We start from the raw sequence: 14730 nt of genomic DNA, 5'->3' as shown, positions 1-14730 counted from the left end.
AAACCTTTTTCTAAACATTATGAAGACCCTATTTGATTATTTATACTAAAAGAAACACTAATTCAAGGACTAGGAAATCACTTTTAAGATAAAAAATAATGTAATTAAGAAACCAACTACAGTCTTATTATTTGCTATTCAAGCTTAAAAGATTTTTGAAGGAGTATCTTTAGACTTGGAAGTAAGTTTGCTTGTTAATTTGTAGTTAAGGTTGTACAACTCTTTTACAATAAAAACACTTCTTTTTTAGCTGCTACCGAACAGCTCTTGAATCAAAAGCGTAGACGCGAAAGATAAATTATGAAGTAATGGTTAAATTAATGTCTCCCCTCAATTTTAAAGGTTAAAGGTTCAAATCTTACAAAAATACATGTATAGTTTAATATGAGTAAATTAGGGGGCCGTAAGAGAAAAAAAAAGACTTCATTTAGTTACATGTTTGACTTCGTGGTTTTGAGTGTCAGCTAATACAATCTAATAATACTAAATAGTAAAAACTTCTAATATAATTGCACAAAATTTTCAATTATATTAAAGTCAGATGAAAACCCTTCACAAATTGATATAACCCTTCTTAATAGGCTAGAAGCCAGAAGGCTATAATTGCCATAGGATAAACAATATGGATACAAATTGCCAAGGCAAAAATTTAACGGATACAAATTGCAAAGGCACAAACTCTACTGAAGACTTTATCTTTTATATATAGCATTTTCAATTATATTAAAGTCAAATGAAAAAGGCTTCACAAATTAATATAACCACTTGTTAATAAGCAAGAAGGCTATAATTAGCACATGATAAACAATATGGATACAAATTGTCAAGGCATAACTTCAATGGATACAAATTGCAAAGGCACAAAGTCTACTGTAGACTTTAGTTTATGTTTTATATATAGTATAATAATACTTTATCTAAAACGAATAAAACATGTGTAAATTAAATGATTGTCTTTATACAAACATGTATAAATATTGAACATAATTTGGTCTAACAGTGGTTCCAAATTTTTTTTATGAGGGTTGGAAATTTTTTGATCGGTTGACTATTGTTATATAACAACTTTTTACGGTCAGTTTGAATTAGGTCAGGTCATATAAGAAAAAGAAATCAAGCTAAATCTCATATAATCAAAAAGGTACGCTAAAAGTTATTACAAATAAATATTTAAAAAACAATACTAATTAACCAGGTAATTAACATTCAGCTACTACAAAGCGATTACAATAGAGTGGCAGGCAAACGGGCAACAAGCTGCGTCACAACCCCCTTTTAAATAACAAAGTCAATCCTACTAAACACGAAGAATTGGGACCTAGGAGCTGAAGTGGTTCCGTGTACGACACGATGAACCCTACTAAAAAAATCCACAGCCTCTGGGGCCAGAAAACAAAATGTATCAAAAGCAATTGGGAGAAAGACATGTTGATTCTCTAAACAAGCTTTCTCGTGTTTAACAACTTTGTTCGATTCAGCCTTCAACGCAGCCTGACCTACAACAAACCCATGGTCCCTGAGCCCAGCAAGAGGAGACACTCTTGTAAGATTCACACACGCGTGTTTTCCCCCTGCCCACCCGAACACAAGAATATCAGCTGTTCGTAAAGTAGACCTCCATTCAAGAAGATCCATGAGAAAGTTAACAGGGGCTTCCTTTTTAGCAGAAATCCCTGCCCGTTTAAGAACATCACACAGAACATCTATAATCAAATCATGTCTGTATTTAAAGTCAGGCAATTCTTTGCAATGCACCGCATGGTCTCCAAAAGAATTCAAACAGACCTTGCGAAAAATTGGGCAAGGCTCATCAGTCGAGAACATAGGCATCATTAACCAGTACTTAAGGATAGCCCGATACTCCAAACCCGACATATATTGGCCCAATCCTTCAACGGGGATGGCCGTTAAAAAGTCCTGAGCCCGAGGAGCCCGAAGGCATTCAAACACCGCTTTTTGAAGAGGGGATATATCAAACTTCACTTCTAAACTCTGGACGATTCCACTAAATAAGGCACTCGTCACAACATGTTGGGCTTTAGGGGGGGTGTCCTTATTAGAGAACCCGCTAAGATCAAAATCTGGAAGTGAAGTACGTAAACGATCCATAGCACACCCATAATCAGAGTCCAACCCATAAATATCACAACCCCGAAGAATATGGTCTTGCAAACACCACGATTGTGCTCTCGAAGCCACAAAAGCATATGTAGATACATCCTCGGCCGAACATAGACCCAACCCCCCAAAATGGGTAGGTAGTGATGCCAACCTCCATTAGAGATCCCCGAAGAACGGACCCCCACAAACCATGATGTCCTTAATCGTCATTCGAAGGCCATTGTCAAATATAGAAACAGTTTCCCCCATATACATAGATTGGCATGTTCTCAAACCGAACAATAGCTTTGCAACTCCCATACATGAGCGAAGCAAAAGAAGCTCGCATTGAGGACCCCGAAGTCTTGGGAGACAGCTCATCAGTTCCACAGCGCTAGGTGCCCTTTTCATAGCCAAACTGCTGATAAACCCTGCATCCCGGCTTACAGCACCACAAAGGAGTTTCACAACCAGCCCCGTCCTTCAAATCCCACAAGGGAACAACCCTCCTGCACCTTCACCCCACTGCATGTTGGCCAAATTAACTCTGTTTTCTTAACGTTTAATTCAAGACCCAAACGAGGCCCCTCGGACATGATAATATCTAATGCTTTGGCCACTTCTCTAGTGTCCCGATAATCGTACCATCATCCAATTACCAAGCATGAAAGAGAAGCTTGCACCGATCTTTGATTTGGTGAACAAGTAGGTGCAAAACTAAGGCAAAAAGGAGATGCATGAGAGGGTCCCCTGTTTAAAAAACAATATAAGTAAAGTTGTTATTTACCGGGCGACATGCAAGAGTGACGATAAAATTATGCTTGTAGGGGAGATGTTACGATTACCAATTATGCATACCACCCATCAGAATACCTCTGATTGTCTATGTTTCCAGCTTCTTTCTTTCTTTCTTTCTTTCTTTCTTTATCACAGTTTAAAAATAAATGTGGTCTTTTTTTTAATATACACTGGTCATTAGACCCAAGTCCTTAAAGGTTAAAATATTGAATATGGGCTTAGGAGTTAAAAGTTAAAACATATGATAAAAATCGCATTGGGCTTAATTAATGTGTTTATTTGAGATAACTTAATTATATAGAAAATTATAAATTCTAATATGTTTTAATAAAAGGGGCGGCCTCAAAAGTTTATAAATTTCAAATTATATATATTTTTTACAAATACTCTCGTCATATAAAATGAAGGCAACTAGATTTGAGTATTCAAAATATGACTCTTTAACCGGCAATAATCCATGCTAGCTCATTAATTTTACTTAAATTGCTAAAACCAATCGCAGTATACTAACAAATGTAGTTTTGCATACGTTTTACACTTAACTACTTGATTACGGATGTTAGTTCCTCATGTGAGCGAAACTGAGTGAAAATCAAGTGTGCATCTTTAATAATAATTATGATACGAGTGGCCGTGTGAATTATTATCAACTTAATAGTATGAGTTATTAAAATCCTGTTGTCATAATAAAATTATCAAATCCTTACCCAATTATTATTATTATTATTATTCTGTAATTACAAATGAATTTACTTTGATAAATTCACTACTTACTTGGGGTTTGATCTAGCAGTCCATAACTAGAATCGCCAATTGAAAACTCAAAACCCTAGTTTCGGATCTCATCTCAGTCGGAGATTAGATGGATGATAGAGATTCATTGGCCAAGAGACCTGGTGTACTCCTCCTCGGTTCCTCCGGCGTCGGCAAACGGACACTCCTCTCTCGTAACCAATCCATCTTATTCCTTCTTTAATTACACTGATTATTTCATAAGCAATTAGGTTAAGACTTCAATTTGATTGCTTGCTTAATTGCTGATTATTTCATTTCAATCTACATGATAAGGAATTAATTAATTAGTGATGCCTGCATATTTGGAGATCCAGTATATGTATATATATCAAACAGTATTATTTAGGAATTTCAGTATTATACAGACTGCTTTCATAGGCTAACAAGCTCCTTTTTCTCCAAGATGCCTATAGGAAATGATAAATAATATAGAAGATGACCGCCAAAATGAGCGTCATTGTTAAGGTTGTATTTGCTCTTCTTTTCATATCGTTAGACAAGTTCTTATATAAAAAATGCAGGGATTGAGTTATACCCATAAGGGTTTATATTCTTAAAATCTTATTTGTATAAACTTGTATGATCTACTCTGTTTTAGTGGCTTATCTAACCAATATAGTTAGTTACTTGCATGTTGCGGGAGTGAATTATATATCCTTAGGGCTATGCACTCAATACTGGTGGGTAGGGGTGTTCAACGAATCGAATTTCGAATATTCGAATATATTCAAATCGAATTATTCGAATTTTGAGGCTAGATTCGAATTCGAAATAGTTTTGACAAATTCGAATCGATTTGAATTCGGTTAAAAAAATCTAGTTAATTTCAAAACCAATACAAATTTGAGTTTTTTTGCAACAAACTAAGCATATAAACTAAATAAATTATTTAAAGTTATCACATCCTAAATATTCAAAATGGTAATGTCCAATTACATTAATTACCGACCAAAGTGATGAACTTTCAATATTTAATTTCTATAACTCAAAAGATTTATGCTGTTTTTCTTTTTATAAGTATGTATATATATAACAAAATAAAATATATAATTTGAATTCAAATTTCGAAACAAATTTAAAATCATAAATTCGTATTCGATTCGAAAATCGATATCTAAAATCGAATTCAAACCTTAAAATTCGAATACGAGTCGAATCGAATTTCAAGTTATTTCGATTACGATTCGAATACTGAACACCCCTACTGGTGGGTATTGGTTATCAGTACCCATGTGAAATATCGTTCAGAATATCACCCACTACCGATATTATCGGCGATATTGACCGATGTTTGACCAATATATCCCCAATTTTCTTGATATCGGTACCTTTCTTCTTAGCTCTTCCATTCGTGTTTCTTCGTATTGCTTCTATTAGTGTTTTAAGTCTTAAGGGGGTTGTTTGGGATTCCTTATTTTTACCTTATTTAAGTTATGAGTTATAGTTACAATATTGTAACTTAACAACTTATTCCCTCACATATCAAACAATCCCAAACACCTTTTCTAACATTTCAATAAGTTATAAGTCATAAGTTGGCTAAAATAAGCAATCCCATACACCCCCTTAATTGTCAATTGTTAGTGTTTTAAGTCTTAATCAGTTTCTACTTGCTACAATTGTTTTACAAAAGGTTAATTTATTAATGGTAGGAGAGTATACTGAATTGTTAGTGTTAAATTGCTATATGTATATAAATTCTGCATGTTATCAAAATTACCTATATCCCACCGCGATATCCTATTTTTTACCATGTTAACTGCATAGCTTAAAAGTTTATATTTTTCTTTGAAAAAAATTGTTTGATTTGCTGTCTCTAGTGCCGGTTCGTATCAATATTGCTACTTGCATGTCATGGCCTATAGGAGTGTGCTCCAGCTTTATGCTTACAAGTTACAAGTTCATATTTTTGTTTTGAATAAATATGCATGGTTTGCTCTGTTTCATTGCGGTTTCTATCTGATAGTGCTACTTTCTTGCTGTAAGAGTTAGTTTTTATCGTTTCATTTTTAAATGTTTTTTTTTTAATAAATGTGTGTGAGTTACTCTTGTTTTTAGTTTTTTCTAACTAATTTAGCCATTTGCATGTTGAAGGATTGCTATCTGTAGATTTTGAAGATGAAGCTGACTTGTCTACAGATGTTCTTTCTTATGGGTAACATGATTAATCTCAGGCGCAAAAGTTTGTTCATATTGAGTTTTTTTTGTTACTAATGTTGGTTTTATGTTAACTTTCAGGTGGACAATTAACACAAAGTATTACACAGCTGATATCTCCATGTGGATGGCTCACTTATCTGATGAATTTTCAATCACAAGGACGCCAATGTTTGATAAAGTAGCTGCTTTAGTGATGGTTTTTGACTTAAATAATGTTAGCATTGTCTCCTTCTCTACACATAATTTAATATTGAATCTTTAATCATAATCTTAATAATAATATAAACTTATTATTGTATGCAGCTATCATCGTTTTCTGAACTAAAGAAATGGGTCTCATGCAATAATATTGAAAACTTTGACATCTTGTTATGCATCGGGAACAAAGCAGATCTTGTGCCAGGTCATTCAGCCCATGTTGAGTACAGAAGGCGTCTATTAAACCTTGACGAGTCAGCAGAAATTGGTATTTCTGAAACTGATGGCAGTCATTTACTTGGAGATGAAGACTCGTCATCTGATGAGATTAAGAGGTCTTGTATGGAATGGTGTTTGGAGCATAACATAGAGTATGTCGAAGCCTGTGCATCAAATCCTCGGTTTGACAAATGTAAAATTTCTTCAAATTACTCTTTCTTTCAAGTATTAATCATTTTGGTTTGACAAATTTGTTAAATTTCGTTGCAGGTTTGTCAGTTGATGGTGATTCACAGGGTGTTGAACGTGTTCTCGGGGCTCTATCTGCTCATATGTGGCCTGGGATGGTGTTGAAATCTGGTGAAGCTGTAAATCAACCTTCATTACCTGAACAAGAATCATCAGATGAAGAAGAACCTAACTATGAATTTGAGTATGAAATATTATCAGGTGGATCTGTAGAACCATGGGATGATACAGATGTAACTTGGGTTTCTGCAACCAACGATAAAACAGAACCAGATATGCAACCGTCAACATCACAATCACAAGAAGTGATTGAAGTTGAAAGAGAAAGATCGGTGCCTGAAGCACACGAGGAACGTGATGAAGGTAAGGATGATGAGGATGAGGATGAGGGTGGTGTGCATTTTGAACTGGAGGATATGGAACAGTTGATATCTGAGATTGGAAGTATGCGTGACAGTTTGAGATTGATGCCTGATTTTCAAAGAAGGGAAATGGCTGCAAATCTGGCCATGAAAATGGCTGCGATGTTTGGAGATGCTAGTGGTGACGATGAGGAAGAAACAGAACAGTAACTGTTGCAAGAGATTGAATGTACTTTTTGTTCATTTTTTGTTATGTCAGATGGCTATTACTCATTAGAGAAACTAAGAAAGTTGTAAACTAAATTAAACTCCCTACATATTGTGTAATGTCACTGCCGCCGCCGCCACCGTTACTAGAGACCGGAATCATGGAGTTCTAATTAGTTTTTAAGGGTTTTATTCAATATACATATAAGGATGGTTCAAATAAAATTGTCATGATTAGGGCTGTAAAAGAGCAAAGCTGAGTCTAAGCTAGGCTAAGCTCGAGCTTGCTCGTTTAACTTAAATAAGCTGGAGTTCTGTTCGTGCGTAGTTTTTATGGCTCAAGCTTGTTTAAAGATTGATTCGATTCGAACTTTTAGTGAACTTATCTTGATTAGCTCATGATTGGCTTTGCAGCTTTGCTCATTACAGCCATAATTGATAAGAAAGGTAACAAAAAATTGCAGCTTCGCTCATTACAGCCATAATTCATGTTAAACAGGGTTAAGATGAAGAGGTGACAACTTCATAATTAACTCAGTTTTGTTATGCTAAAGAGGAGAAAAAAGAAAGAAAGAAATGATATTAGCTAGGGGTGTTCATCGGATCGGATAACGGATTATTCGGGTTATTCGGTTCGGGTTATTCGGATTTGAAAATTTTTGGACCCTATCCGAAATCCGATCCGATCCGAATTAGAAATATTCCTATCCGATCCGAATCTATCCGAATTCAATTCGGATCGGATTCGGATATATCCGAATAATCTGAAATTATCTGAATAATCCGAAAAATACCTAAAAAATTTTCCTATTTTTTTGTTCATAACATTTAATAGTTTAGAATCATAATAAACATATAAACCGGAAAATACGAACTACTCTTAACACAAATTTTAAGTTTAAACTTTAAATAATAGTCTAATAAATATACCAAATCGGAAAATGCCACTAAAAACATGTTTTTTATTCGGATTAAACGGATATCCGAATAATCCGAACAATCCGAATTTTTTAAATTTCCATATCCGAATCCGATCCGAATATCCGAATAAGAATTTGGATCGGTTTATTTGGGTTTCGATTTCGGATCGGATTTCGGATTTCTTGAACACCCCTAATATTAGCCATAATTGTGGAATTTTTATATATTTTAATATTTTTAATGTATAACATTTTTTTTTATAAAATACTTCATTTTAATTTGAGTGTAATATTGTTATAATTTTTGTTATGAATCCTTCTTTTAAAAAGTGTTGGTTGTACAATTTATACAAGGTACATTTAACTCGTGTCAGTAACATATACATTGGTGTGTTGGCCCTGTGTTTACGATGCCACAATTTAAGGACGTATTTAGGTCTAGCGTAGTAGTGTGTCCTCATGACCTCTTACACTTAATATTATAATCCTTTTTAGTTACTTTGTGAGCATGTATAAGCAATAAAACACTTGTTTGGATTGAATTGTTTTATTTTATATATAGATTAATCATATATATGAACCAATAACCAAAACCATCGTTATCAATTTTGATATAAAGTGCAAAAATAATGCTTTTAAAAGTAAAAAAGTATATCATAATCCTTGGATTCGGGTAATGATATTTTTCTTGGCTTTTCCCCAAGCAAAGTTGGTTAAAAGTTTGATAATAAAAATAGCTCCTTTTCTTTGGGCATGCTGCATGTTAAAAGACATTGTTAACATTAAAGTGAAAGCATGTGCCATGTGTTTGTGACCTTATCAAATATTCTAGTGATCACCCAAAGTTCCTTAAAAACAATTTAATGGCAGTCATTTTCTTGTAACTATCATCCATCCCACTTGCTTCCTAGTGTTAAGATCAAGTATTGGACCATAACATTTAATGTCTATGTTAATTGAACCTGATTCTTTGTCTATTCGTTATGACTTATGAGGGGAGGTTTTAAAGATGATTGTTAAGAAACTAAAGACGTATGAAAAGAAAATAACGAATCTTGAAAAGGTAAAATGAATGAACGATAAAACATTAGAAGGTTCATTGATACTTTACTTTACTAATACGAGGACTAAAAGCACATTGTTATAGATGAAATACTATCAAGGTTGAGTTTGACTTGTGGGATTCGAAATTTATTATTATTATTATTATTTTGGTTTTAACTGAGTTAGTAATATGTTTCACAAATAGTTGATCATGTATAAAAACTTGAATGCTAGTATGCAATATTTAACTTGTTTACTTAAATTATACTTTATCGCCATTGTGTCAAAACGTAAATATTTAACCAACTGTGGAACAAGTCACAATGGTTAAATCCAGTAAGTTAAAAGTTAAAACTCTAGAAAGTATTTTTATATTTGCAAGCCTTTATACCTTTTATATTAAAAAAAAAAGATAAAAACTATTTTGTTATCTTAGTAGTGTTACTTTTGTCATAACTAAATGCATTAGTTATTTATATCTTTAATGAAAGAAACTTATGATAATTAATATGACCCGATCCATAGTAATCATTATAGAAAACATCATAGCGTTGTTATTTTATGATGTGGTAATTTAATGAGTGTTAACACAAAACAGTTCCATAACAACACATCGCATGACACCTTATCTTTTTTAACAATAATTGAGGTTAATTAGTCACTAACTTTCGTTATACCTAAGTTTATCATTTATGGCATGCATTATTCATTGTTTTGGTAAACAAATTGTTTGATAAGCTCCTAGCGTAAAAGGGTGAAACCCATGCCCACTAATTGGTACATCTCATGTTAGGTTGCTATCAAATCTTCCAAATATTAAAAGAACTTTAAATGATACACGACTAAGAAATAACTTTTTGTAAGTAAAATATAACCGTGAATATATACAATAATTACAAATACAAATAAAGTATAAATCATGCATGTAAAAAATACTTCTCTCTTTATATAAAACTATCCACGAAGGTTAATAATATTTCAACCCCAAAGCTTTCATCACTTTTTTCGCTTTAACATTTTAATTCTTTTCTGATAGTGTTTTTATTATTATCTGTAGGTTGATTGTAAAACTATTAACTTGTTGCAAGTAGGCCGGACTTTATTTGCTAGCACATGTTATACAAATTATATGTAGTAACTTATGTATGTAATTTTTCTAAATTTATAATCAAGTCTAAAATATATACATATCCTTGAATCATTGTATAACTACTATACTTATAACAAACAAATAAATAAACCATCTCTTTCTACGCAACCTCTTCATTTTCTCATACCCATCCGTCGCTTCATCGTTGTCTTATTCGCCTACCTATCTTTGTCTCTTCTCTCCCCATCACACCGAGTTGCCACATAATCTCTCTCCACTAATATTGTCGTTAAACCAACATTGTGAACCATGTTATTTTTATATTTCGTCTCTCAACATCATAGATTATACAATAAACCATAAAACCATATTGATGGAGTAGAGCAAGACGTAGTGGTGATTGATCGGAGTTGATAGTGGCGGTTACTATGTAGGAGTGAACAAATAGGAAAAATGATAATGGGATATGACTGGAGACCGTGTGATAAATTGACTTTCTGGTAATGACAATAACTATTAACTATAACACTATCAATAAGAATAAAAAATAATAGTAAAAGAAAAGTGACACCTTAGCTCAATATATCGACCTGCCAAACCGATTAGCGGTCAAAAGGGGTCAAAGCCATTACAAGAAACCATATTTAATGATTAATATACCAAGACTCAGTTATAACTTAACGATAACAAAAAATAAAATAAAATAAAACAAAACGAATAACTCTTAATATTATTTTACTCATATGAAATATAACTCGAAAATTCTATTACAACTCTTCTACGTAACTCTAGATTTGATTATGTATTTTTAATATTAACTTAGCATAGCTAACAGAAAATCTAAATAACCATAACTTGGTCATTTCTATACTAGAGGCGGGCATAAAGCCCAGTTTTGTACCCGGCCCTAAGAAAACCCAATAATAAAAACTCGGCAAAACTGGTCAAAACTCGATCAAAAACATGATCATACGCAAAACTAGTTCCTATCGGTAAGAACCGAAACCATAATTAAAAAAATATGTTTGCCCACCTGTATTCTAGACCTACTAAGCACCCCCTAAGTCCACAACCAACTTGTTATAACTACTTGACTTTTTGCCTCTAACTCATGAATTTGACTTTTTTCTCGGGTAATACCAATTGTGCAAACGTGGCATATGAAAACAAATTTAGGAATAAAAAAGCAGCTAAATACAATAACCCTTTTTACTATATATAATACATTTTTATAATTTTACAAAAAGTAATAATGTGTTTTTAATTAAAAAGATGGAATATAGTATGTTCAAAACGTGACTAACACAAACAAAATAATTGAAGTGGAAATGGACAAATTTAAGGAAAAATGAGAATCTAATCTTTTAGGTTCAAGTTTAAAAGAGAGTGCCAGCCAATTTTATAAAGCTTGCAGTATTATGCATTATATTTGAGAATATTAACTTTTTACGAGTGGGTCCATAGCCTTGTCATCTATATGGAAATAAAATCCCTATGAAAATGAATTATGAGATTGTGCACATGTAGGTAAAGACGTTACATGGATCGTGGCCTTTTTGAATTATGATAACTTTTAGCCTAAGTTTCACTCGATTCTTTTGAAATTTAAGAATAATATTATATTATTATATGAGATGTTCATTACGCATATGGATTGTGTATCGTTTTATATTCTTTAGTTTTCAAAATCATCATAAATTAGTCACATTAATCAAATATGGTAGATTGAGAGGGTGAGATGAAAGGTGATGCGGGGTCAACGACAAAAATAGTTCTTGATAAACAAAAAAACGACTGATTACCTTATGATAGTGAGTTGTCAAAGTATACATAAAGACTTCTTGTGATCTGATTTTTCATACATCATATACGAAATAGACAAAAAAAAATGCACTTTTAGCAACCATTTATCTTGTGTGAGGTACGATTACAAAACGTGGTATATGAATTATGATTCCACAACCTCTTGTCAACTACTAAAAGGGTTTTTTTTAATTAAAAATTAGTTTTAAGGGATAAAAACAATGGTTAAAAAAAAGAAAATTTTAAAATACGTAGGAATTTATTAACAATATTCTAAGTTTCTAACCATATGCATTTTAGGAAGAGTTCTACAGTTAAATTAGCATCCGCGGGTTAGGACCGTGGTGCCACATGTTAGGGGGAGGGGGTGGTTTTATTTCCATCACTCATTACATTTAATGGAATGGTGACACCTCACTTCAACCAAATTCATCACATGTGATGGAATTTAGTAGAGGTGGTGGTGTGTAGGGGTGTGTTTTTTATCAGTACCCGAATAAGTAACCCGAACCGAAGCGGCTGGAGACCCGAATAACCCGAACTGATTAAACTCCTATCCCGAACCCGAGATAAAATATTCGGGTCGGTATTTGGGTTGAAATACCCTTATTCGGGTTGACCCGAATAACCCGAAGTATGATACATCGATGTAGTATACTAATTTTTATAGGGTAGTTTAGCGGTGAAGTAACATAGTGACCATGTGTATTCTTGTTCGGCTGTTTTCAATACTCCAATTAATATTTGGATCTATCACATTGGATCCCAATGTATTAATAACCATAAAACATGTTGAGATTGTATCTTCAATTCAAAAACTTAAATAGTATAGTATTTAAACTAATATGTATTGAGCATGTTTTTCAATCTACACAAGTATTGATACACATGCTACGACACTCCATCCCGTCTAATGCATACTTATATGATAAATTTCAGGTTTTGCTAAATATTATAATTCATTATTGAATATGGTTGTATATTGCGGTTTTATAACGACTTAGAATATGGTTTTTTTTTATATTGTTAAAGGTGGATAAATTTTTTAAATTATTAAACCCGAAACCCGACCCAAATTAACCCGAACCATTTAACCCGAAACCCGAACAAACCGAACTTATTTGGGTCGGTTCTTAGGTCAATTTGTTTTGAGCTCAAACCCGAACAACCCGACCCGAACAAACCGAAACCCGTATAAATAACCCGAAGAACACCCCTAGTGGTGTGGTGTGATAGGATTTTTTTTTTTTTGCAATTTAAAAAATAAAACAATATTTTACTATATATAATACAACTTAAAAATTAAAATTAAAAAATAAAAGTTACAATAAACGTCTAGTCCTCGTCTGAATCCGGAAATTCCAAACCTTAAGAGCCTATAAGTTCAACTAGATCCCATCTCAACCGATGGTGAATATTTTCATCCTGCAAGTCTAATTGCACATCATCGGGAACGAGAACTTGAGTAGGAGGATCTGGTACCCAATCTGGAGAAATTGCATGTCCATCTTCTTTTATTAACATATTGTGTAATATGATGCATGCATACACGTAGCTAGAGATCGCGGGTTTTTTCATTGCACGAACCGGTCGACTAAGTATGCACCATCTACCCTTTAAAACACCGAAAGCTCTCTCGACATCTTTTCTTGCCGATTCTTGCAACTTCTTTAACGCTTTTTCATTGTCCTCGACAGGAAACGAAAAGGTTTCACAAAAACAGACCATTGCTGGTAGATACCATCGACAAGATAGTAGTCACGTCTGTAATATCTCCTGTTGACAAAATACGGACAGAAATGTGCGGTACCATCTGTTACGCTCCTGAAACAACGGTGATGTGAACAGAACAGTGATGTCGTTGTTTGAGCCGGGAACACCAAAATAAGAATGCAAAAACCATAAATCGTTTGACGCAACCGCTTCAAGTGAGATGGGCGGTCGTTTGATATCACCCCTAACATACGCCCCTCGAAACTCCCGTGGACAATTCCTCCATTCGATATGTGTACGATCGATGTTACCGAGCATCCCTGGAAAATGCCATCTAGCCTCACGCGCGACGTAAAGACGTGTAATGTCGTGTCTTGTTGGTTTTCGTAGAAACTCTTTGCCATACAATTTAATAATCGCGTTACAAAAGAATTGTAGACATTCACGTGAAGTTCTCTCAGACATTTGTAAGTATTCATCGAATTGGTCGAGTGGGTTACCTGTCGCTAATTGACGAATAGCGGATGTGCATTTTTAAATCGCCGTAAAACTTCGTTTGCCCGTCGCGTCGTAAGATTCTTGAAACCATTCTTCGTTTGCTTCGACGTCGGCTACTGTAACACCCCGACCGATGGCGGATTATACATCGGGGCGCTACGTATTGTTTCATTACTCGTGACACTATTTGGGTGTCAATATTTAATAAATACATTTCATTGCGCATGCGCATAACACGACATAAAGTAACATAAATCACATAACATAACTCATAATATTCAAATACATAAACTTGTCTTGTTATATTTTAAACTAGGTCCAAAGTAAAAGAAAACATCCTACGTGTCCTCGAGTTTCCAAAAGCAGCTACAGCAAACCTGAACATGTGTTAAAATAAAACGTCAACACTTGCGTGTCGGTGAGAAATCAAGATTAATAGATATAAATAGATAATAACAAAGCACTGCGCGCAACATGTGTATAACTGGTGTTCAACATAGTGTGTAAACAGATTGTGATCAAGCCTAAATAGATCATAGCTCATAGTTCATAACGTGCTCCAAATCGAGCAAAA

At 33.8% G+C, this 14730-nt stretch overlaps 2 protein-coding genes across 2 annotated transcripts in view; one reads left to right on the top strand and one right to left on the bottom strand.

Moving 5' to 3' along the window:
- LOC143530391 (very-long-chain (3R)-3-hydroxyacyl-CoA dehydratase PASTICCINO 2-like) overlaps positions 1-14730 on the bottom strand; it is a 265235-nt gene that overhangs the window by 223379 nt on the left and 27126 nt on the right. The window lies entirely within an intron of this gene.
- On the top strand, positions 3677-7272 carry LOC143530389 (uncharacterized). Its single transcript, XM_077025936.1, has 5 exons — positions 3677-3845; positions 5788-5848; positions 5932-6067; positions 6157-6463; positions 6541-7272. Exons 1-5 carry the CDS (start codon positions 3761-3763, stop codon positions 7089-7091), a joined length of 1140 nt encoding a protein of 379 aa, XP_076882051.1. The 5' UTR covers positions 3677-3760; the 3' UTR covers positions 7092-7272.

The sequence above is a fragment of the Bidens hawaiensis genome, unplaced genomic scaffold (assembly GCF_021521415.1).
Source record: "Bidens hawaiensis isolate Kalapana, Puna unplaced genomic scaffold, B.hawaiensis_p1.1 tig00008945_1, whole genome shotgun sequence".
NCBI classification, from domain to species: Eukaryota; Viridiplantae; Streptophyta; class Magnoliopsida; order Asterales; family Asteraceae; genus Bidens; species Bidens hawaiensis.
Note: the sequence above shows the minus strand (reverse complement) of the source record. Positions and strands in the feature narration are given on the sequence as shown.